Source organism: Aedes aegypti, chromosome 1 (genome assembly GCF_002204515.2).
Source record: "Aedes aegypti strain LVP_AGWG chromosome 1, AaegL5.0 Primary Assembly, whole genome shotgun sequence".
Lineage (NCBI taxonomy): Eukaryota > Metazoa > Arthropoda > Insecta > Diptera > Culicidae > Aedes > Aedes aegypti.
Genome location: NC_035107.1, coordinates 141,967,307 through 141,994,274, shown reverse-complemented (window position 1 = coordinate 141,994,274; position 26,968 = coordinate 141,967,307). Strand labels below are relative to the sequence as shown.

The following is a 26,968-nucleotide window of genomic DNA, read 5'->3' as shown; positions in this document are numbered from 1 at the left end:
AGGTTCATGTCGTTTACTTACTGAATCCCACATACCTATCCAAATAGTTTAATAATTGTTTTAAAAGAGAACGTAGATTTCAAGCAAATCTATAAATAGGGGTGCTAGAGGAAAGTTGACGTCATTTGCTTTTCACTCTCCGCTTGAATCGCATTTCAGCAGGCAACAGATCGGCTTGCTCTGACTAGGCGTGCATCTCAGGCACAGACATCGATAGCGAAGGACCCCCCCCCCTCCTATTTGTCTTGCTTCGCTTAAATCAAACTGACCGTCGAACGACCGAGAGTAGATGCCGCCCGAAACCAAAGCCATCACCGCTGCCGCCGCAAAAAAAGAAGAAGAGGAAGCAGTCCACAGGAGAATGAGATGGTTGTGGCCGCCATCGCAACCCTAGACGATTCGAACGGGTCCTCCCTGCAGGTAATCGAGAAATACATCGGCGGAAACTACAACTGCGATGTCGGCAAGATTGCAAGATTGGCAAGAGTGAAATGAAATCCCGGGAAACTGCGGCTGTGCCTGGCATCCGAGAAAAAGGAGGAGAAAAATAAGGCAGTTCCTAAGCAAAACCCCACCAAGTTTCAAAGACCGCCACGATGAAGAAGATCCCGAAGAAGCCGCCATCGCAAATCTCCTCGGGTGAGGAGGATTTCAACCTTTGCACCGTGTACGTGTTACTCGAATTCAACAATTCAATCGGCCCTTTTCAAGGACAACTATAATCTCTTAATTCATCTCGTAGCATCAACCAATATCTGATTTATTACGAATAATTGAAAATACGGCAATTTGAGGATGTTTCAGAGGACGCTGCTGCAGTGCCGTCGGGATACAATAACAGCATTATGCTCATCTTGTACATCCCTTGCCAATACATCAATTTCATATAGCCTATTTCCCAGATCAGAAAGCGAAGAATACGACAAGGAGGAGCATCATCTGCTATTCTAAGGGTATAAAGCATACCTTTTTCGTCGAATTCGGCTTCGATCGAGTTGCTTCCTACCTCTCGAGAGTGACGGACGCATTAGTCAACAGCTAGGGAAAGTTAAGTAGTTAGTAAGAGCGAATCATCGACAGCATGGCCCGTCGTCGCAAGAAGGCCGACGCGAAAATCAGCACACATACACTTCGGGGAAATGCCCGAAGCCGAAATCTAGCGTGAGGAATCGACCATCCACCCAACATCAAGCAACCAACGACACCGTGAAGGTTAAGCTGCCTCCGCTGGTAGTGAAAAACCTGCCAATTCAAGCTTACCAGGATCGGCACCAAGGTGATGGTGCACACGAAGCCGGAATACGACAGCGTGTGTTCCAACCTGAAGGGCGCAGGGGTGGAATCCTTCACTCACGACATCCCTAGCGCTAAACCCTTCAAGGCCGTTATCAGGGGCACGGACAATACCGACCCGAAGAGAATCCAAGCGGAGCTTCGGAACCGCTACAAGCTGGACGCAACTGTCGTCTACAGAATGGCTCGGCGTGACGAGCTTACAAAAATGTATTCAGATTGCCTAAATCTGGGCAATTTTCATAAGGGCTCGGTTTCGCAGACCGCTCTCCAGGCGGTCCTAACCATTGGAAGCCGCCGCGGTTTTATCCAGTGCCAGCGGTGCCTCAACTTTGGGCACGGCACCAGAAATTACCACCTTCGACCTCGCTGCAGCATCTGCGCCGAAGGCCACGACTCTGCTGCCTGCCCCAGGAATGGGGCTACAGTGGATGCGGAGGCATTCAAGTGTACCAACTGTGGCGAAGCACACCAGGGCTTCTATCGTCAGTGCCCGAAACGAAAAGCATTCAAGCAACTCCGAAAGGCGGCTTCAACATCAAACCAGCCAGGGCGAAGGAAGGAAAAGGCCCCGGCGTTCAGGCCTGAAGATTTCCCTCCGCTACCAGCTTCAAGAACGACCTGACTGCCCTCACCAGGACAAAATCTCGTTTTGTCATTGATGGCAACCTAAATGCCCGCCATTGAGCTTGGCGGATCTATTGGGAAACCAGAATGGGGCCCAGATAGCCGTAGCGGTAAACGCGTAGCTATTCAGCAAGACCAAGCTAAGGGTCGTGGGTTCAAATCCCACCGGTCGAGGATCTTTTCGGATTGGAAATTTTCTCGACTTCCCAGGGCATAGAGTATCTTCGTACCTGCCACATGATATACGCATGCAAAAATGGTCATTGGCATAGTAAGCTCTCAGTTAATAACTGTGGAAGTGCTCATAAGAACACTAAGCTGAGAAGCAGGCTCTGTCCCAGTGGGGACGTAACGCCAGAAAGAAGAAGAATGGAAAGCTGCTCTTCGACCACGAACAACATGGATTGTACACGGTGCAATTCCCGGACGCCGACGAGACGTGTGTGAGGCGAGTTCCAGTGAGGGGTAAATTTGTTGCCATTGATTCCCACACCCAAATGCTTTTCCGCCTGCGTAATATACGTAGACGCCAGTTTCAGAGGACCAGAGATCTAAGCAAGAAAAGAGAGACGGCCTATCTGAACAGGCAGATTGCTTCCAGAATGGCTTCAATCCGCAACGAAAGTTTCGGACGTGTTATCCAGAGCCTTGATGACCGATCTAGACCATTCTGAAAGGTAGCCAAAGTACTCAAAACCCACCCAAAACCTGTTCCACCTCTCAAGGTTGGTGATTCGTTTCTGATCACTCCGCTCGAGAAAGCCAATGCGATAGCTGATAACATTGCTTCATCCCATCTGCTTGGATCGCAAATCCACAGTCCGATGGAAAACGGTTGCGCAATGCGTCTCCGATATAGATACCTCCCCCTCCTCTCACCAGAAGACAAGATCACCTCTGAACAAATCTCCTCAGCGCTGAAGCAAACCAAAAACATGAAGGCCCACGGGTTTGATGGGATCTTCAACCTCATCCGAAAACATTCAATCATCAAAGTTTCCGATCTTGTGTGCGTCATCTTCAACAGATGCTTGGAATTGCACTACTTTCCAAGCTCCTGGAAGATTGCCATGATCATACCGATCCGCAAACCCGGGAAGGACTCATTTCTACCATCGAGCTGTAGGCCTATCAGCCTGCTCTCAGCGCTTAGCAAATTCATTGAAAAGCTCATCCTCAATCGACTCGCCAAGTGTGTCGATGAACGGAACATTCTCCTGCCGGAAGAGTTTGAGTTCAGGAACTCGTGAGGGTGATGAACACCATCAGAAGTAATAAAGCTGTATCCAAATCCACAGCCATGGCCTTGTTAGACGTCAAGAAGGCGTTTGACAATCCATGGCATGACGGGCTTGTATATAAGCTTCGTTACTTCAACTTCCCACATCACCTGATCAAAATTATCCGAAGCTACCTTCAGCAAAGGTCTTTCAGGGTATCGTTGAATGGCTATTTGTCTAACGCGTTCCCAATACTAGCAGGAGTACCGCAAGGCAGCCTGCTTGGCCCACTGCTCTACATCATTTATACATCTGACATTCCTCCCCTTGGCGACGGCTGTGTGTTCTTCCTGTTCGCAGATGACAACGCAATAGCCGTCAAAGGGAGGATGCCTACTGAAATCACCAACAAACTTCAACGATGCCTTGACGCCTTTGTTGAATATGCTTCCACCTGGAAGATCAAGATCAATGCTTCCAAAACCATGGCTGTAGTGCCTCCATCGGCAGTCTTATAGACTGAAACCCACAAAAGATGCTTCAAATATCACATAATCATGCGCTTAGGATGATCTTTGGTAGTTCTTATGGCACAAGGATAATCGACTTACATGAGGAGGCAAATTGTCCCTAAATTAACCTTAAAAATAGAAATATTAGAGAGAAATTTGAACAGAAATAACGCAAATTTGAACAGAAATAACGCAAATTTGAACATGTTTTAATAACCAATTTGTATATAGTAGATTAGGTTAGGTTTAAGTGAATATAGTAGTTTTAAGTAGTTTATCCAAAATTCCATCAATCCTACAAATGTGTGAACATATCTATATTTTCAAAAGCATTTATTATATTGCCAAACAAAATATATCAAAGTTGAAAAGGTACCCCCTGTATCACTTAAGACCCAAACATGTAACACAAAGTACAAACACCTGAAATAAAGATCATTAAAAGTAAAAAATAAAGTCGAATTCGGCTTCATTCAATTTTAGCTTACGAGTCCGCCGAACCTGTTCAGCTCCTCACTACCTGTGCCACAGAGCTCTTGATCATCAAGCTGCTGCAAATCCAGCATCCGGTTTGTGAAATCGCTCAAGATTTGTAGATTGACTCGCGCTTCCAAAATTGGACCTGAAGGAATCGGTGCGCCAACGCATGCTTTAAAAATATAGCCATTTGTACGAGATGACTGAAGAAAATCAGCCAAAGCCGCTCGTAGAAGCATCGGAAGCCTCATCGGACAATGAGTATTCCAACATATGCGCTTTCAAAATGTGTGTCCTATTATTCAAATCTCACCGTTCAATCGGCCCTTTTCAGGGCCAACAATTGTGTACTAAACAGTTAATTGTGTAATATTTCCTAATGTGTATACCACATACTTGCTATAATCTCTTAATTCATCTCGTAGCATCATACAATATCTGATTTGTTATGAATAATTGACAATGGCCAATGGGGGCCTTCCTTAGCCGAGTGGTTAGAATCCGCAAAGCCATGCTGAAGGTGTCAGAGTTCGATTCCCGGTCGGTCCAGTATCTTTTCGTAATTGGAATTTCTTTGACTTCCCTGGGCATAAAGTCTCATCGTACCTGCCACACGATGTACGAATGCGAAAATGGCAACTTTGGCAAAGGAAGCTCTCGTTTAATAACAGTGGAAGTGTTCATTGAACACTACGCTGAGAGGCAGGCTCTGTCCCAGTGAGGACGTTATGCCAGGAAAAAGAAGAGTTGACAATATGGCAAATTGAAATTTACGGTGGTGGTGGCGATATCGATGACTGAAAAACTTCTCCGAATGGAGAGCTGCTCTTTGTTCTCAAATTCTTAAACCATTACATTCTGAATTATAACTAAAGGAAGGTTGCAATTATGACAATTGACTCAAATTCAAATGCAGCAAATCACATGGCGTAGTTAACGTCATGCAGTCGTGTCTTGTACACAACCCCCACTGATTTTTTAAAGTATTTTACTTTAAAATCCGAAACTCTGAAAAAGCTTTCATATCAAGTGGCAGATCTCTCTTAAAACCATAACGTAATTGAATACTAACAATCACAGCACCTATTATCTATCATCAAACATCCAATTTGTAAGTCTATGTTGCAGTTCGTCAATAAAATGTTGTCTGAATCCTTTTTTTTTTTTCAAATATTGGTTTCTCATAGTTTTCGGACACAAAACTTGTTAAAAAAAATGATTCTGGAATTAGTTTTGAAGGCAAAACCCATCACAGAATTTGGCGTTGCTTCGCCGCTTCCTGGTCCATTAAAAGACACGCGCCACGGAAACTTCTCAAAAAAATAGCTACTTGTTCAAAATTTTGAACGATCAAACGCTGAAAAAATTAACCATGTTTTGTCAGTGATTGTTTTTGACAAATGTGTGAGTTTAACTCATAGGTTTTCGAATGAGCGCTAGAATGTTTTATTTGACTTACCTTTAAACACAGTGATATGAACCAGTGTTGTGAAGACCTCAATTTCTCACAACTCAAGCTTGAGATTTTTCATGCGTGAGTTGTCAATCACGCAACTCAGCAGTCAAAAAATCATGGATGAGTTGGCTCACCTTTTTGACTCATTGTCTCGTATTTCCACAGTTTACTCAAACACGGCAATAATTTCTTGTTTGTCTGGTAAAATTATAGTAATCTTTTCTAACGTAAACAACAACATTCGGGTTTCACGAGTTTTTGCCGGGCTTAGCGACTGAATCATTTTTTACGGTTTGAGTTGATTGAGTTGATTTTGCATCATAATCTCAAGCGTGAGATTTGCGAAGCAAATCTCTAATGGGTTTGCTCTCACGGGAGAGCGTATTGATTGAGATTTGAGTGTGAGTCTATCAACACTGATATGGACAACACATTTTGCATGTTTTTCTTTGAGTTATCCAAAACTTTTGCATGATGATCGTTTTATATGAAGTTTGTGAAAAAACTTTAGAGGTCGCATGCTCCCTTCTGATAGAATTCCTGGCGACGCCCATGCTCGAACCTAATGCTCACGTACACATATTCTTTCCAGGGCTGCATGGCGGTCGGTCTCTTATTTTAATTCAATTCATGAAAGTCTTTCTATCTAGTTTTAATTACATTCGACGACGGTGAATAGCGTTTAGCACACGAATGGCTTTCCTTTCGTGTATGGCAGCTACATACCTACATCTCAATAGACGACATGAGTCTGGAGAAGCACAGGAAATCAGGAAAGGCGTGATTTGGAAAACATTTGCTATTTCGATGAAAATGAACGATTTAATTGGAAGCGCCGTACGTTTTAAGAATTTCAAACCGAATAATGAAGATTGGAGAGAAGGCAATTTTTGAGCAACAAGCTCATCGTGGAACAAGCAGGTATATGAACATTCTTTGCATATACCACGTAAAGGAAAATTGTTGGTTGCAATGCAACAGAAGCATCGTTTTCACCTTTTTAAAGATATGTTCCCATTGCTCTAGAACATTTCGATCCAAAATGTAGGTCAAAACCCTATCAATTAAAAATGAACTCATCAGTCACACTTTGAAATTCTTCTTTCGTTCATAAAGACTATCAGGTGGCTATTGGGAGGAAGTTGATTACTCTAAGAACTCAACAGAAAATTTTCGATTGGATCAATGAATTTTATAACGATGCAATTCTCGCGGAACATTACTAAAGGACCTATCTAACATTGAGAGGTTTTTTTTTGTTTACTTTCTCTTTCATTAATAACTGAGTCACATTAATCTCTTCTGTTGCGTTTTTTAAATGAAACGCTAGTCAAGGAAATTTACTTTCGATCTATAGTGAAAAACTTCTCAAAATCTTTAGTGTTCCACTGTTATAATCGAAAGAGAACAAGAGAGGAGAGAATCTCTCATTTGTACATAGGTCCTTTAGTAATGTTCCGCGCGAATTCACTGTTTATCGGCCTCTTTAGATACCGTCCGGTATGCACTTGCTACTCTTAAGCACATTATCCTGTACGTGCTTTCCAACCGCTTTAGGTTTCTTCTCGTTCTAACCGCTTTTGACCAGATTGGTCCTCCATACCTTAGTATGGATAGCGCCACGCTTGCCAGTAGCTTGCGTTTGCTGGCAATTACAGCAGAGCTGTTAGACATCATCCTCGAAAGCGCCGCTATATAGCCATAGATGCCCTTTTACAGGCATATTCAACGTAGCTAGCGAAGCTGAGCTTGTCATCGATCATTACCCCCAAGATGCCTAAGGGATCGCTTGGACTCTATGGTGCAATCACCTACCGAGATAAGCACCCGTTGCTCGGACTTGCGGTTGTTGACCACCACCACCTCAGTCTTGTGACGGGCCAGTCCTAGTTTCCTAGACTTCATCCATTCCTCAACTATGGAGATAGAGTGCGCTGCTGTCTCCATCGATTCACCATAGACGACTAGGGTGATATCGTCGGCGAAGCCAACAATCTTAATACCCGTCGGAAGGGGCAGCCTCAGTACGTCATCGTACATCGCATTCCATAACAGCGGGCCCTGGATTGAACCTTGAGGTACTCCCGCAGTAATTCGAACGCTTTTCTGCCCCTCCTCTGTGTCATACAGTAGAATCCTACCATCAAAATAGTTTTCTAGAAGCTTACACAACTGCACCGGTACCTTGAGGCGGTGAAGCACGTGTGCTATTGCTTCCCAACTTGCACTGTTGAACGCATTCTTCACATCCAGAGTGACAACTGCGCAGTACCGGATGCCGCTTCTTTTATGCTCAATTGCCACCTCAGCTGTCTGAACGACCTTGGATGGCGTCCAGAGTAGATTTACCTTTTCTGAATCCAAACTGGTTGTTGGACAGGCCGTCCGCACTCTCCGTATACAGTACTAGCCTGTTGAGAATCAACCTCTCCAATAACATGCCCGTCGTATCTAGTAGATAGTAGCACCAATTTCTGTCGCTTCCATACATCCGGGAAGATTCCTTGATCAATGCAGCGTTGCATCGTGGTTCATCATTCGTTCGCTCTCGCCACTTCTTCTCCTTCATCTGCCGCATACGGCGCTGGGGGTCATGGGCTTGTGAGATGATGCGGGAAGAGAATGAATACTTCGCCGTCGAAGTAACCATCATCAACGCGCCAGTTCATGGTACCTAAAAGCTTGGAACTACAAAACGTCACGTCTATAATCGATGCTGCACCATTTCTGCAGAAGGTACTTTCTGTACCCACATTTGCCAGCTCTACGATTAATGCGGCCCGTTATCGTTTACGGTAACAATGCAATGGATCAACTGGCCTGCATGTTCAAATGACCCAATTAACACTTCAGTCGTCGCGCTCTCGTATTTTTTACAACAGTGGTGAAGAAACCTCGCTTATCGTACACAGCATCAGCGTGGTGGTTCTGACGGTGGCAAACCACGCGACGACTGAAGGATTAAGAAACCTTCCTACATGAACTACATGAAACTATACATGTAGTGCCCCTCGTCAATGATGTCTCACTAACGCATAACGCCTATGGAGGCGAATTCAACAAGGGTAACCCCATATCCGGGGCGAAAAGGAGAGGACCAGGGGAAGGAGGAAAACAGAAAACAAGAAAGCGTTTAGATAGCACAGTAGAATGCGCACCGTCACAACGGCTAGGTCGTGGAATTCGGCTCCTGATAACCGGAGTAACCGCTAAGTGCACGGCCGACCATCAGACGCCTTCGCAAATTAAAGTCCCGAAAAATTACAAGCCCGAAGCCCGAGGTAGGAACTTGTAGGACCAGAGCTGTGTTGGACGAGTCCACGTAAGAGACATTGAAACGGCTTATGGCGCTATGCCACCCGGCTAATGATTTGAAGAAAACATTTTGTGAAGTGATAATATTCGTGCCGGCATTCAAAATACTTAAGAATTACCACCTAACCACAAATGCTTTGGGTCCATCGCCAGCTTTTCAGGCGAACCCTTACGTGATCTTATACCCCTCCCAACCCCCACCTCCGTAGCACTTATAAGAGCGTCGCTGAGTCGGTGGCCTCTCATTGAGTAAGTACTGCATCAACATTTCCTTCCCCTATCCCAAGTTACAGTGAAGATGGGCGTGGCCAGGAATAGCAGTACTCATGCTGTTGGTAATATTGTTCAAGATTGGGTCAATGTTTACTCCCCAGCCTTGTTCCTGAAAGCAGTCTGGATGAGATTATCAATTGACACATGTATATTGCTAGTATCCAATCTACGAAGTATACCGTAACTACGCTAACGCTAACCATTCTACAGCCCACGTAACGGCTAAAACAATTATCAATTGAAAACATAGTCACGTGAACATTTACGCCCATTGCTAAAAATACTTCGTTTGGCCAACCGCAAACTAGGTGACTGTAGTGAACAAGCGTCAAACTCGAACAAAAGCGACGCGGGCGCCACGAGTTGTCCGTCGGTCAACTACCAAATATCAGAATTGGGCGTCATTATTTGAAGTTCGATGACAATAATTTGAGGGTTGCGTCCTTTTGTCTGTGGTTTAAGCATATTCAAAAAGCTTGGAATTTAATTTATTACAAGCAATTCAGTAACTGTGGCGAGCACGAAGACCTGGTGAATCAAGAAAATTTCCAACCCGAAGAGATTCTCAACCTGAGGGCTTTGAACCCATGACCCTCATTATGCTCTTGCATAATAGTTGCGCGGTCACCGACCCTATAATTTTAATTTGTAAATTTAGTGTTTGTAGAGGCATTTTCATTAAATATGTACTTATGTGTTGATTGTCATCGAAGACTTAAAAAAAAACACTAAGTTTTTACCTTTTATTCATTCAGATAATAATTTGGTTTTACAAAGTACACTACACTGCGACTTGTCGCTTTTAACTCACAATCTTAACTGACTTTCCTGTCTGAATTGACCTGTCTCTAAACCTGTCACCTTCACTAGTAACTGCTGGCTCAGCGGGATCGATCAAGTGGCGTCGACTGACCTTTGTTCCTTGGCAGGCGACGAACTGCTGACTCCTCGGATTCCTCCTGGCTGATGCAATAGCGGTGACCGGATGTGGGTTGCAACATCAGCGTACCTGTGGCTGACCGTTGGCCGGTAAGTGGATCGCTGATGTCTCCACGTGTTTGGTACTAACGATGGATTTCGGCTGGCGCGTACTTTGCTGACGTCTGCGTGTACTGGGGCTCAAGTTATCGAGGGGTTAGAGAATACGTACATAACTATGTATCTTCCAGAATTTCACCAATTAGGTCACGCATTTTGGCGCCCCTCTTAGGCTGGCGCCCTTGGTGACTGCCAACCTGGCCAACCGCACGCTACGGCACTGTATACATTACTTACCCTTATGGTTGACTTTTCGATTATTTATATTGCGTTTCATATATTTTATAAGTGTATGAAATAGGCTGCCTTTCCTTATAGATCATCTTTGGCTTCATTCTTTGGATGCTTTTATAAGAGTACGAGTTGAGATTACAATAAATTATTTGTAAGACAATCGTGTAGTCATGTCTATTGATTCTAAACAATGTAACTCATTATTCTTTATGTTTCCTTCCTTTTGCAGCTAATATGGGCTGATACCTACCTAGTGGGATGCGGATACTCGTACCATTATTCTGGAAACAAATACAATAAATTGTATGTTTGCAACTATGGCCCAGCGTAAGTAGACTTCCGGCAGACCTTTGTCTTTGTCGTATAACAACACATTGACCATTATAATATGACTTTTGCTTATCTTTCTGTGTCTGTCTGCAGTGGCAACGTTCAAGGCCAGGTTCCCTACATCACCGGACATCCTTCGTGTGAACAGCATGGACTTCAAAAGTCCTCCGCCTATCCAGGACTGTGTGCAGCAGGAGCTGGAGCTGGAGCTGGTGAAGTGGATCCTTACCATCACGACAATGTGATTCCTCAGAATTACTATTCTTATCAAGCCTCATCAAATAATCATGAGAATCAACACTACACCTCGGCACCAGTAAGGCCAGCCTACACTGCACCAAATCATCAGCAGCCGTACGACAATCATATCTTGTACAATCTAGTGTTTGACCAGCACAAACAGTCACAACAACAACAGCAGCAGCAACACCATTACCAGCCATCTCACCCTCAGTACCCGTCGTCGCATCAGCAAACATATCACCACCTGCCAAGTCCGGCTTCGGTGGTAACTGCAACGACAAATGCGGCCGCAAATCTCCTCAAGCCCGGAAACATCTTGAAGTCACCCTTTTTGTCGTACCGGTGGGATTTGCTGTTCAATTTCCTGCACTAGAATTAAGGAATACGATTCCACTCTTAAAGGCGGAGAGCTTATTGCTTCCTCTGAAAGTTGCCATTTGCCAGCGTGTTTGGTGGTTGGTCCGGTTTTAAAGTTAAAGTCCGGAGCGATTATGTTAACTTTGGCCAAATTAAGCAATAATGTTTGAACTAGAGAAGTACGCAATTTTTATGCACATCTTTGATTAAGAGCATTAATGATTAATCATACATTTAATCATGATTTGCGACTAAAAATTGTGAACAATTTGCCATTTAAAATTTAAAAGATTTTTATATAAGATTTATGGTTAACCTTCCAGTCGTCGCGTGGTTGACTACCGTCAGAACCACCACGCTGCTGTTGTGATCGAAAGTTTTTTCACCAGTGTTGTACAAAATACAACACCGCGGCGACTGAAGTGTTAATCATGAGTAATATTCATCATTATCTAGTGTATGATCTATTTGATGCATACTTCAAGGCGTTTAGTGTATACTTTTGGGCATTCAATAATTAGCAAACCAATCATCAAAAATTATAAAAACAATGATAACATTACTTTGGAGATGCTCTAAATGTCTTGAAGTATTCAACGTATATATCATACACTTGAAAATAATTGGCTTTACTTATGATTGAAGACAACAAATAAATTTAAAATGATTAACTTAACGCTCTGGCTAGATTCCAGTAGGCCTAGAAAAACTCACGGCACTGTCTAACAAAAGGCGAATAGCATAGCAGCTGAAATCCAGAACATGAAAGAGAAAACAAAATTTCTGCCTGCCACTTTTGGATAAAGTGCTGCAAGCGGTAGCAGCAGATAACACAATGCATCAGAAATCTTCCGAACAACGTGTGCCATGGACTAAAAAGAGCTTTACTTGCATCTAGAAAATATCAACAGCCTCCGGAAAACTATTGTCGGTGAATAAAAGTAGGCTGTGTAGAAAGCACAATCGTTCGCCTACTTTTGTTCCCCATTGTCATGAGCACTACGTTTATCATAACATCATCCCCCACAACAAATAAACACTGAAACAAAAGATCAACGAAGAAATAACGAAATCTTGTCAAGTGTTAAACCTCATACTTATTGCTGCAAATGCGACAGCAGACCTCGGTATTAAGGGAGACAATGAATGGCGTAGCAGGGGATTAGGCACCACTCCAACCAGACACCAGACCTAGAAGCTCATAGGAGAACAACTTTTCCTTGCGGGCAACGTGGCCGGAGCCGGCGGAAATTTCAACAGGAAATGGCTTATTCCTCGGCAATGCTTCAGCTCTGGTTGAGGCGAATGTGGAAATAATAATTAGACCGAGACGACAATGCTGATTGTTAGGTTGGACCAAGAATGATTTTTATGAAGATCAGTTTATTTTTGATATTTTTTTGTAATATTAACTGTCAATTGGGTATAATGAGGGGTGTAGAAATGAATACATGTTCATATTTTTCAATGGAAATTGACTCCAAAAAAGTGTGAAACGTCAAACACGAAGACAAACGATGCACGGGCCTCTGCTTATAAGGTTCGAAACACAAAATACTTGAAATGGTCGTTAAATATGATGGTCGATTTTTCTGTGACTTAGTGTTCATACTCACACCATGGCCTCCTTGACAATTTGTAAATAAACTGTGCACGGTAAATCGAAACCATTAAAATTTCTTATGAATAACGAGCTGTCGTTATGTTATTTCGCTTTCAAAGTGCAAAAATTGCTTTTCTATTATTTTTTTCGATTTTTCGCCATTAGGACATTTACAATTTTCGCAACCATTTATTCAACCAAGCAAAATAAGACAATCTTAAACCAAAAATAATACAGTGCAGATTAGCCGCCGAACCGCCAGCAAAATGATGGTCATGGACGCAATTATCGCTCTGCAGTTTACAATGGAAAACTTAGCTTAGATTAGGGCGGTATAGGGAGAAGAATCAAAATTACCAAAATCCGTACAAATTGCTTTAGATTTTAGAATAGGAAAACTTCTGCATTATTTCCACTTTTGGCATATCAGGCATGTGCCAAGCTTACGGTTGATTGCATATCTACACACAGGGCTGCTGCATAGTGCATAAGCGAGAATGCAGCCAGCAGAGATAAAAGCGCTAATTTATTTATTATTCACTCGAAAGAGTGCAGCGAACAAAGAGCATCTGCTCCTGGCATACACTCAGGAAGGTATCAATACACTATACTAACGGTACACCCATAGATGAATCAATCGTTGAATAGATGCTAAGGTGGGCAGACTAAAGCGTATACATGCACAGAAAGGAGTAAATGTGTCGTCTGCTGGGAAGGATAATCATCAACTTTTATACGCTTTGCCTTTATACTTCGTTAGACAACAGGAAGGGGAGTAAACATTGGAAAGCCATTATAATTCAACCGATCCTTTTTATGCTGCAGACTTAAACGAGAATAAAAGGGTAACATTTAGAGAGACTGGTCGCTGATCACAGTTAACAATTATCGACCAAGTGCAACGTTCATGAGTTATAATGAAGGTTTCTTAGAAATAGTATATTTTGCTCTTGTAACTTACTTTTTTGTCATTTAGTATGGCTCTACGAATACGAATAACTTTAAAAAGGCATTACTGAATGACAAAACCGTAAGCTAGTGTATATGGTAGATTGAGCCGACGAAACTGAAGAACGAATGAATAGACAAAGTCATTATATTTAAATCGTAGGTAACATAGGAAAGGGCTAATTTTATTACCGTGTAACTGCAAAGTTACTTCATAGAACTGATTTGTATCATACTCGAATGTAGGATAATCCTAAGTTAATGAAGCTAATCTCTTTGTTGAAGTTAGGAAAACTAGGCTTTAATGAACTGACCACGATTTCAGCACAGACTGGAAAATATTATTATGTATATTACATGGAATGATAAATACAATGGGATCATTTATTGCTACGAATGACATTTGGAACTAATGCTTATTGATGACAATGTCTTTTTATAACGAAACTTATCTATCTATATAAATAAAAATGGAATGGTGTTTGTATGTCACGAAATGGCTTACGAACAGGTCAGCGGATTTGGATAATTCATTCTCCATTTTGTTTGTCAAGGGTTCCGACGTGTTTGTGTGTATAAAAGTTGCAGGATATTCACCGGGAAAGTCGGAATAACGAGAATGAACGGAACTGTCATTTTGTATGGGACGATTTGTAGAGGTTTTCAACAGCCTACTTGATGGCATGACGAAGTTTGCCGGGACCACTAGTACATAAATAAATAGAATGGTGTTTGTATGTCACGAATTGGCTTGAGAACGGGACAGCCGATTTGCCCAATTCTTTGACTTTTGTCTTCTTAAGGGCTCCGATGTGCTCGTGTTCAAGTGATAGGACAGGTGCCGACGTCGCTTCTCCGTGTTTTCTGGTCCTCCGAATCGACACATTAGGAATGAGTCGGTGGGTCAACTTTTTTTCTTCGATCTAGCGGACTTTGGAACAAGTGAGCCACCCCTGCTTTTTATAAAAACTACAATTTATGTTTTCTCTTTGAGCATAACAATATTGTAGCGGTATTCCGAAATTAATGAAATTAAGGGGGCAGGATCCGTCATTGATTTAGGAATTTTCAAAAGCAGTTTTTTCGTTCAAAATTAAGAAAATTTGAAGGAAAATGTGTTCACTCTATTTTATTCTCCAACCGAAAGACAGTGAACACATTTTCATCGAATTATTTTCAGTTTTGGACAGAAAAACTGCTTTTGAAGTTTCGATGATGACGATGATTACGATGATGGAGCGTTGAACGTTAATAAGTATTATTGCAGAATAGAATAACGAATTGTTTGGCCTGTGATGAAAACTAGTCGCTCTTGTGTCATTGTTCGGTAGGAAGTCGGGTTCTTGATTACCTTTGCGTTGGTTACGAATAGCGTTCTGATTACTTGAAGAACTTTAAGCATCTACTAGAACGTTCGGGTAGTTGAGGAAAATTGAACTCGACCTGGGGTTTGAGTTTTGCCGGGCAATTAAACGACAAGTGGTCCTCTTAGGAGGTGGCGCGTAAGCCATTTGTTAATCAATATTTCGATCGCCCGGATTTCGAACGAGAAGATCGATCGGATGCTCAGCCTCTCTGGCCGGCTACATTTCTGGCCAAAACAGAAACACGTGTCTGTTGGTAGTTACCGATTTATTTTCAAAATTTGTCGTTGTTCAACCTTTTCGACAGGCCACAGCCGAATCCTTGACACAATTCGTCGAAAATTCGCTGTACCTTTTGTTCGGTGGGCCAGAAGTAATCCTTTCGGATAATGGTACTCAGTTCACCTCTAAACAGTTCCAATCTTTATTGACTAAATACCATGTCAATCATTGGCGAACACCCAATTATCATCCCCAGATAAATGACACGGAGCGAGTGAACCGGGTTATCACTACCGCAATCCGTAATCTATTAAAAAAGAACACGCAGAATGGTCCAACAACATACAATATATAGCAAATGCTGTTCGTGATTCGGTGCATTTTTTTTTTAATTTATTTATTAGTTTTATTCCAAACATTACATTCATTTCTTATATCTAGGTGTTCTGTGTTATTAGACAACACTATCATCCTAATTTGGTAACACAAATTGAAGATTCAATTAACATTTTGTTAACAACATATTACATTTCATTTGCCGTAGCAGTTCAGTTTTTTTTTACAGGTGAGTTGATTTCACCTGCTTATAAGAGAGAAAAAAAACGTTTTTAATATACTTAACCTAACTTAACCTAAACATATAAATCATTAATCGTGGCAATAGAAGATTGTAACGATTTTTGCCTGAAATTATTAATGATTGTATTTGACATTTGTTCCATTGTTTCAACATTGGATATTCTATGTAACTCATTGGTACTATACCAGGGAGGAAGCCTCAGAATCATTTTCAAAATTTTATTTTGAATTCTCTCCAGAGCTTTCTTCCTGGTATTACAACAGCTAGTCCATATTGGTACAGCATACAACATGGCTGGCCTGAAAATTTGTTTGAATATCAAAAGCTTGTTCTTAAGACAACGTTTTGATTTTCTATTAATAAGTGGATAGAGACATTTTACATATTTGTTACATTTGGCTTGAATGCTCTCAATGTGATTTTTGAAAGTTAAATTCTTATCTAGCATGAGCCCTAGATACTTAACTTCATCTGACCAATTTATTGGAACCCCTCTCAGCGTGACAACATGTCTACTTGAAGGTTTCAAACAAAGAGCTTTTGGTTTATGTGGGAATATTATTAGTTGAGTTTTGGAAGCATTAGGAGAAATCTTCCATTTTTGCAAGTATGAAGAAAAAATATCCAAACTTTTTTGCAATCGACTACAGATGACACGCAGGCTTCGTCCTTTAGCGGAGAGGCCTGTGTCATCCGCAAACAAAGATTTTTGACATCCCTGAGGTAGCTCAGGTAAGTCAGATGTGAAAATATTGTATAATATTGGTCCCAAAATGCTGCCTTGAGGAACACCAGCTCTTACAGGAAGTCTTTCAGATCTGGAGTTCTGATAATTAACCTGAAGTGTACTTTGAATTATTCTAACAATGTATGTTGGAAAATTAAAGTTTTTTAATTTTACAATCAAACCTTCATGCCAAACACTGTCGAATGCTTTTTCTATGTCTAGAAGAGCAAGACCAGTAGAATAGCCTTCAGATTTGTTGGAACGGATCAAATTTGTTACACGTAAAAGTTGATGAGTGGTCGAATGTCCATGGCGGAATCCGAACTGTTCATTGGCAAAAAATGAATTTTCGTTGATGTGGGCCATCATTCTGTTCAAAATAACCTTTTCAAAAAGTTTACTGATGGAGGAAAGTAAACTGATTGGACGATAGCTAGAAGCTTCTGCAGGATTTTTGTCTGGTTTTAAATTTGGAACAACCTTAGCATTTTTCCATTTGTCAGGAAAATATGCTAATTGAAAACATTTGTTGAATATATCAACTAAAAATGATAAGCTACTTTCTGGAAGTTTCTTGATGAGGATGTAGAAAATTCCATCATCGCCAAGAGCTTTCATATTTTTGATTTTTTTAATAATAGTTCTCACTTCTTCCAAATCAGTCTCCCAGGCATTTTCGAAAACGTTCTCTTGATTGAGAATATTTTCGAACTCCTGAGTAACTTGATTTTCAATTGGACTAGTAAGTCCTAAATTGAAATTGTGCGCACTTTCAAACTGCATAGCAAGTTTTTGAGCTTTTTCGCAATTAGTTAGTAATAATTTGTTTTCCTCTTTCAATGCCGGTATTGGCTTCTGAGGTTTTTTCAAGATTTTAGATAATTTGCAAAAGGGCTTAGAGCCAGGGTCCAATTGAGAAATTTTATTTTCAAAATTTTTGTTTCTTAATTGAGCAAAACGTTTCTTGATTTCTTTCTGCAAATCCTGCCATATAATTTTCATAGCAGGATCGCGAGTGCGTTGAAATTGCCTTCTCCTCACGTTTTTAAGACGGATCAAGAGTTTAAGATCATCGTCTATAATCACGGATTCAAATTTTACTTCAAATTTTGGAATTGCAATGCTCCTGGCTTCAACAATGGAATTTGTTAAAGTTTCAAGAGCATTGTCAAGATCAAGTTTTGTTTATAAAGATATGTTAACATCAAGATTAGAGTTATATGTTTCATATATATTCCAGTCGGCTCGAGTATAATTGAAAGTGGGGCTGATAGGATTGAGAATCGCTTCATGGGATATTTGAAACGTAACAGGGACATGATCAGAATCAAAATCAGCATGAGTAACTAATTGGCTACAAAGATGACTAGAGTCGGTGAAGACCAAATCAATCATAGATGGATTTCTAGAAGAGGAAAAAATGTAGGGCTATAAGGGCATTGAATTGAGAAATATCCTGAAGAGCACTCAACAAATAAAATTCTGCCGTTGGAATTACTTGTGATATATTGGCTTTTCAGTCTTGACAAAATTAAAAACTGTTATTTTATTTTGTCCAACGTTTTGGTCCATTTGGGACCTTCCTCGAGAGCTGCCACATCAACAACACATCGAAGACGATTAACAAACGGACAGACACGGACAATCTACATGTAGCATATGCAGGAGTTCTACACTGGCTGAGAAACAATCAGCCGGACCGGAGAGGCAGAACAAGCTAATCAAAACAAACATACAAAACAAATTTTGAATCCCCACACGCACACTGTAGTCTAGACTATAATTACATAATAGACAGAAAATCAGCTGTACCGGAGACACAGAACAGATCGATCAAAACAAACATGAAAAACAAATTGTAAATCCCCACACGCACACTGCAGTTTGGATTTTAATTACACACACTGACAAATGACACATTCCACGCACATCTACGCCAGGATATCAAAAATTCAAACTCTGAAATATTTCCAAAGCTATGCAGAACATGAAAGACAATATGTTGAATTGTATGAAAAACATAAATTTGATTGAAAATACTGTGAAAAACATACCTGAAAAGTTATATAAAGTTTATATAATTTATTGGTGAGAAATTGAGACATTAAGCAACTTTTTTATAAAAGCCCTGTATCATAGTTTATCAAGTGTAATATGATTGTCTTATCCGTTAACTAGAAGGGTATTAGATGACATTGTTATGTCCGGGTTTAATTTTTTCAAACAAATTATTGGTTCTTTGAAAACGTATCTTTTCAAATAGTCACATTATTATGGTGTCGCGTTACGAAAATAGCCTTATTTTTTACATTGTAAAATAAATACTTCTTATAGAACATAAAAAAAGATTTAAAATCGGACCATTCTTCGAAGTGCAAAGTTTTGATGTCGCGTTACGGTAATTTTCACCGTAAAGTTTCAGGATGAAACTACAAATTTCAAAATGCTCGTTCTCAGCAATGCTACAACCGATTTTCGAAATTTTTGATTTTTAGTAGATGGAAATAGTTATACTAGCTTTCAGCGTTGGTGCCACCCCACTAAAACCCTCCCCGTTTTTGTGAAATGTGGGTATGTCTGTTTTCTCTTGTTTTTCTCTCAAATCTGATAAAGTAGCTCTGGTTTTTAATGGCAAGTGACCCAAATCTTATCAGACAGGTGCCGTTTAGTGCAGGAATTGTCTCTTACATGTTGTGGAATACTTGGCTTCGATGGTAAACAACGTGGTTCTCCAGCGGATAATCCGGAATATCCGTAAAAATGGTCAATTCATGAAAATAATCCAAGACAGATTTTCTTTTTTTGCAAACTCACCAGAACTCCTTATTATAAAACGCAATAGATTATTTGAATTGTTCATGGACCTAGGTTGTCACAATAATGACCTCCGGAAGATCCGGAACATCCGTAAACATGGTCATTTCGTGAAAATCATCCTGGATCACTGCGCTGTTTTTCAAAACATATCAGAAATCCATTACTAAACATAACGGATGATTGAGATTGTTCTTGGATATAGGTGGCCATTATAAAGCTTTTGAGAGGATCTGCAGCAACCGTAAAAAAATGGTCATCTCGTAAAAATCAACTTAGACACGTAGTTTTTTTTTTTCAAATCTTCTGGATGTCTTGTCATGACATTTATCTATGTTGACATTCATCTTTACGTTGTATAATAATTAATGATTAATTATTCTTATGATACTTCCACAGTTGTTAACTGAGAGCTTTCTTTGCCAAAGTTGTAATTTTCACATTCGTATATCTTGTGGCAGGTACGAGTATACTCTATGCACAGGGAAGTCAAGTAAATTTGCTTTACGAAAAGATCCTGGACCGACCGGAAATCGAACCCAGACATGACTTTGCTTTATAGCCGCGGACTCTAATCACTCGGCTAAGAAATGCCCCCAATTATACGTGTATTACAAATTTTATATGTTCTTTAATTATGATTTTTTAAGTGTTAAAAAAACGCTCAGTGGTCTAGGATGATTTTTACGACCAGTTTTGTGGATTTTACAAAGGGAGTTGTAGTGGCAGCCCTGATCGGATGATTTAATAAATTGATAATTTTTATGAATATTAACCAACCATTAAAACCAGACCTAAAACCAGATTTTTGTGCAAAAAAGAAAAAAAGAAACATAGGGAAAGTGTACCAGTTATGGCCATAGTAGTTCCCTATTTGGCCATATGTAAAACTATCACATTTTAAATCTTTTTGAATGTTTTTACATCAAGATACAACACACAAACATTTTCAAAATTTGAAGACATTAAAGTAATCACGTATGGCAAAATAGGGACTCACTATGTCCATAACTGGTACACCTACCCTATTTACCTCTTACTAAAACGTGGAAGGTTTCAGAAGAATTGCGCCAACGCTTTAATCTGGTACAACTATTTCCTTTCAATGAAAGCTCAAACAATCGGTTGAATAATTGAGGAACTGTATTTTATGAGTTAAAATGAATTCACAGTTTCGCCTAATAATCTGATTTAATAACTCTTCTGTGTGGTAGAATTCCATGATATTCAGATCACTATTTTGAGACCATAAACGTCCTAAACAATTTTGCTAAAACATGATCCTCAAAATACTACATGGCTACGTTGAAATTTTATTGGCCCAAAATCTGGTTCAATTACACCCCTGTACCACAAATTCTGTACCCTTCAGACTGCCATTAGTAAATCATAAACACTTGCACACGGTATGTCTGAACCAGCAGATTATAAAAATCGAATGTACATCGGATATTCTCATCATCTTCAAAAGAGATCAAAGGAACGGTTAAAAAATTGAACCCAAAAATAAGTGCAATTACCCCACTGTACAGCAGCTCTACATATTTTTCGTCCCATCATTGGGAAGCTTTTATGGTCGTCTACAAATTTCTGAAACAATATTCTCAAAATAATTTATTGAATCTCTTTAAAATTTTACCCATTTATCAGATCCATTAACTCCACTGTGTTATTGAATTTCGTATAGTTCCGACAATCATACATGTCTGCTTGTCGACTTTGCCGAAAGCATACTTTTAAAAGTACATCGTTGAAAGGTTTACATAATTTTATTTTAAAATCAAATTCAATCATTCTAACATGTATCAAAGCTCAAAATTATTCGCGCCGCCATCCGAAAGCACTGTACCGGAAACATTCTGAAAAAATCACAGAAATATCTTAACATTATTGCAAAGAATTTAGTCAAATTTAAATGGTGACCACAAGTGCCATCTACGCTTTTACAAAGCACGACATTCTCAAAAGGTTTCACAGACACATTAAATTAATTTTAACCAGTGTCGGATCAAATTACCCCACTGTGAGACAGAATGTCGAATGTATTAAACAAATAACAATACTAGATATACATTTTTTCTGAATCCCGAAAGCAACATTACCGAATTTATCAATAAAAATAAAAAATGCTTTTTGCGTAACGCGACACCATTTGCAGAACGCTGTTGGAAGATAAACGTAACGCGGCGCTCATAAAATGAAATCAATGATTTCTGCAATTATTCAATATTTCCATCCAGTTTGAAGTCACACTCTGATTCTTATCAATACATAGAAGGATTGCCTAGAACAATCCCGGATTGTAAAAATTATAGCAGAGCAGATATAGGCGATTATAGAGTGACGTTTCAAAAAGGGCATTTCAGCGATGGTGTCGCGTTACGAAATGCAACTGCTTTTAATTACCATATATGCAGTGTTATGTTTCAAAATGAATATCACAACATCATGTACATTTAATATGCATGATATAAAACCTGTTTTATCACATGGTCACAAAGCATATTTCCGAGAACATGCCTAATTTGATAATGAAAGTCGGTTCCTCGTGGTGTCGCGTTACGCTGGAATGTGTCAAATACGACATGCCACACGAATACTACAACAAAAAACGAAAAGCAATGGTGATCGATATTGGATCAGGTACTAAATTCCGGTGCGCAGCTTTAAGTTCGATTTTCCCACCGAAAAAGCATCCTAAACTGGCTGCTGTCGTGCGGGAAAAATCGATCCACCAGACAGTTACAGGTTCTACCGAACCACACTGGACGAAAGAACTGTAACAATTGGTAAAAATTCAATAACATTAAAACTACACATAAAATTTTATGAAAACATAATATTTTTTTTTTTTATTAGAGACACTTTACACTATTTAGTGCATTCGTGTCTGTAGTAAATAAAAATAAAACATTACAATTCATTTCGTTTTCATTTTTTTCTAGACCGAGTTTGGTACACTTTCCACTCGTGCTCATTTTTTGCGTCAGTTTTCTGGCCACCTTGACTACAAGATCGTTTCGGTTTATTGTTGTCTTCTGTTGTTCCACTACTAGTCTCAGTCGACAACCGTCTCTTCCCGTTAGCTTCTACTGTTGCATGTGCGTTGTCGTCGTCGTCGTTATCGTTTTCTTTCCATCGTCATCGTCGCTTGAGTCAACGGCGGGGTGAGCCGATGGTGCGTCGTCGTTTTCATTCTCTTTGCCATTGCTAGGTCCTCCTTGCGTTGCTGAATTTTTGCTTGTGGTTGATGATGTGCGTTGTTGTTGTTTCGTATCGTTTTTCAGGTAGCTAATGTAGCTGCGATGACCATCGACCACAACGTATGATGGCAGTGGTTTCTCAATCCGCAGCCGAAGAATTCTAACGCCGTTTGGAACCCCAGGGAAATAGTTCTTCCAAACGTCGTTTTGAATTGAGATAACCTTACCATACTGCTGCATATGGTTGGTGATCACCGTGTTTGGCATTTGTGGTGGCAGATCGTGGATCTTTATGATGGTATTGGGGCCATCCACATACACCGGTACGAAGTAATCAACTCCTTCGTAAACAAAGGAGTGTTTTAAGTGGTGTAGTTTTTGCAGACGCGGTGCAACGCTTGCGTTGTTCATTTCTATGAACACGCAGTTCTCGAGGTGATGAAGCTGAATGCTTTTGACGTCGGCCATATCGAGATCGATTCTATTTTTCAGGAACTCCTCCACCTGATCTAGAATCGGACGTTTTGGCAGGGTACTGAAATCCACTACCAAGGTGTTTTTCCTATGCGGCGACATTTTGCGTATAACACAAAATTCTATCGCAACAGGAACCACGAAAACTTGTTAAACGGGAGCTTCGGTGATAAAAGTGTATCGCGAACGAAGAGCGGTTGCCAACTGGTGAAAACATAATAAATTTCCAGAGTCCCTGAGGAAGGTCCCAAACGGACCGAAACTTTTTTTTTTTTTTTTTAAATCTTTATTTGAGTGTATTTTAACGCACGAGGGCTAGTTCTACACTTACGGACCGAAACGTTGGACAAAATAAAATAACAGTTTTTAATTTTGTCAAGACTGAAAAGCCAATATATCACAAACAACGAACTACAGTCGATCTATCAACAGTTGGAATTACTTTGAGAATCATTCCATGGCCGATGCTTGGCATTAAAGTCACCAATGACAAAAAATTTTGACTTATTACGAGTCAATTTTCGCAAGTCAGTTTGAAGCAAATTAACTTGCTGCCCAGAGCATTGAAAAGGCAAATAGACAGCTATGAAAGTATATTAACCAAGCTGTGTTTCTACTGAAACACCTAAAGTTTCAAAAACTTTAGTTTCAAATGACGAAAACAGTTGATAAAATATACGCCTATGAATGATGATTGCAACTCCCCCACATGTCCCATCAAGTCGATCATTACGATAAACAAAAAAGTTAGAATCTCTTCTGAGTTTGGATCCAGATTTCAAATATCTTTCAATAATAACTGCTATATACACGTTATTAGCTCGTCCTCTTTTCCAATCAAAGAACGAGCATTCCAATTTAAAATATTTAAATTATTATTTAACAATTTGATTAGTAAATTTTACACCAACTTGGATTGCTTCAGACATAGTGGTGGCTTTGAACATTGCATCAATCATTAGATTCAACTGTTCAGTTAGAAAATAATAATCAGAGGCAGACATATCACTTGAAGTGCGTACATTTGATGATTTACCGTTAGAATTTTCGGGGGTTTTTCCATTTGATTTGAAACAATTAGAATGGGTACTCATAGTACGAATAGGGGAGGAGTTCAAATCACCTGCTACGATATCGGCCAAGAATTTTCCGTGGTTAGATACATCCGAAATTAAAATATTCGAACCCGCTAGCCGACGGATTAAAATTAGTTTGTGAATGAGCATGATTATGATCCTAATGATGGATATGATTCCTAAACAAGCGATCGTTAACTGAAAAATGAGCATTGTTCGATATTCTACCAGGTAATTTCCGGAAACGACCGTTATCGTAACGGATTTTATCTTTCATCTGTCTGGCACGAGCCTCGACGACTCTATTACGCGAAGGGCAAGCCCAAAAATTGGACTTATGATTGCCCTTGCAATTGGCGCATATGAATTTATCGGTATCTTCCTTCACTGGACAGCCCCACTTTTGGCACCGACGGCACTGAGTGGGGTTCTGGTAATATCCTCCAGGTTTCTGGAAATGTTCCCATGTCACACGGACATCAAACAAAAGTTTTGCTTTTTCTAAAGCTTTAATATTATTTAGATCTTTTTTTGTTAAAGGGAACTAAATAAAATTGGGTTTTCTTTTTCATAATGATTACTTGGACTGGGGAAAATCCAAGTAAATCATTTATTCCATTTTTGATCTCTTCAGGTGATTTATAGTCACTTGAGAGACCTTTCAAGGCGGCTTTGAACAAACGTTCAGTTTTGTCGTCATAAGTAAAAAAAATTGTGCTTCTTCTTGAGATGAAGTTCCATGCTTTGCACCAGTGCTTCCCAAACTTTTTCAACTTTCGCCCCCCTGAGACCTGTATTTATCTGAAATCGCCCCTGATTTGTGATTCAATTATTTAATTCAGCGCTGTGCGCCATAATTTATCCTCGACTCGCATATCCTTAGAATCGTAATACAATAACTCTTACGCACATTTAAAAATATTTTTCAATAACGATAACTCACAATTATTAGAAATGATTTACAGGACTTTAATTTATAATAGCAATTTCAACAATATCTTGCGTGCATTACAGGCTATTGAATAAGTCTTCGATACAAGTTCTGCCCAGTTTCAGTTATTTAAATGTAATGTATACATAGGCATAGTTGGGGGCGAAACTCTTCAAAATTGAACCAAATGCAATGGTTTTTTCTTCTATCTTTATTAACAAGATTTTTAGCCCTGGGCTAGATCATCTCGGGACCAACGGCTTTACTTCCCTTCCGAAAGAAGTCGTCACTGAAATCTTTTTAGTGACTATCTCGGGGATGGGATTTGATCCCAGGTCCACGGCGTGAGAGGCGTGTGTTCTAACCACTACTCCAGATCCGTCCCCCAAATGCAATGTTTTCCAAGCAAACGCAAAATCTCAGACACATATTTTGTACATCCAAAATATGGTGTGAGATTTAAATGTTATCTGTGACTAATCATTCCGACCTTGTGAAAATTCATAAAACTCACATGATATTAAAATACCTGAATGCAGAACACAAACATTTTGTGTTTGACAATCATCTAGTGTCTATCAAAATTTCAAAATGACCATTATTAGAAATATAACAATCTAAGGTAAAATAGTCCTGGACTTTACTAAAGTTTGGAATTGGTTAACCTGTGTGTATGTATTTTTTCAAATGTTCCCGTGTTAGCTTTTTCGCCCCCTTTATGGATTTTTCGCCCCCCAAATCCTGTTTTACAAATTTTCGCCCCCTTGAGCCTGAAAATCGCCTTCAGGGGGGCGAATTCGCCCACTTTGGGAATCACTGCTTTGTACCATGAGAAATTTGTTTTTTTTTTACTAAAGTCGATGTAAACACGTAAAAAATAATGCAATTTTCATCATATTTTGATCATTGTTAAGCTCTAAGAGAAAATACATTTTGTAGTTTTAATTGAAAGCAGGGGTGGCACACTTGCCGCAAAGTTCGCTAGATCGAAGAAAAAAAAGTTGACCCACCGACTCATTCCTAATAGGTCGATTTGGACGACCAGAAAACATGGAGAAGCGTACTTCTACCTGACGCACTTCTTTTACGGCCACGGATGCTTCCGAAAATATCTGCACAGATTCGAACACGCACACACGGCGTGCTGGTAGAACAATATTATCACAAAAAATAGACATCGCTAAATCTTTCACCATTCGGAAATAAAGGATTTTAGCTATCATTTGCCGTGTTCCCCAAAAAAAACAACCTAGGGATCCCGAACATTTTTTTTTTATTTTAAATTTTTGTTCTTTAAAGCACATAATTTTTGAATGTAATCATGTGAAAAGGCAGTTTTATTTCACTCAAGCTTGATGATAGCTCAAATTTCATATGAAGTGACGTAAAACATATTTTTCCCATGTTGTCTTCTACCATTTGTAATGTTAAGCACAACATTCAACCGCTAAATAACGGTGTTTTTGACAAAAGTCAGCTTACCAACCGAAGTTCCTATTTAAAACGATGCATTTCGTGCTTTGGAATTAATATTTTACGTTTTCCATGTCGTTTTATTGAACTTTATAGGTTGGACTTTACACTATTTGATCCATAACTGTGGGGTCATGGTAGGTTGTTACAAAATGTTATACAATCAGAAAAACGATGT

At 39.8% G+C, this 26,968-nt stretch overlaps 1 protein-coding gene across 1 annotated transcript in view; it reads left to right on the top strand.

Moving 5' to 3' along the window:
• Positions 1 to 14,323, top strand: part of LOC5575868 (cysteine-rich secretory protein LCCL domain-containing 1) — a 59,080-nt gene extending 44,757 nt beyond the window's left edge. Inside the window, exons 6-7 of the mRNA XM_021849061.1 lie at positions 10,675 to 10,772; positions 10,869 to 14,323. Coding sequence (XP_021704753.1) covers positions 10,675 to 10,772; positions 10,869 to 11,391 — 621 coding nt within the window. The 3' untranslated portion in view covers positions 11,392 to 14,323. The remainder of the gene's footprint in view (positions 1 to 10,674; positions 10,773 to 10,868) is intronic.
• Positions 14,324 to 26,968: the final 12,645 nt, after the last annotated feature.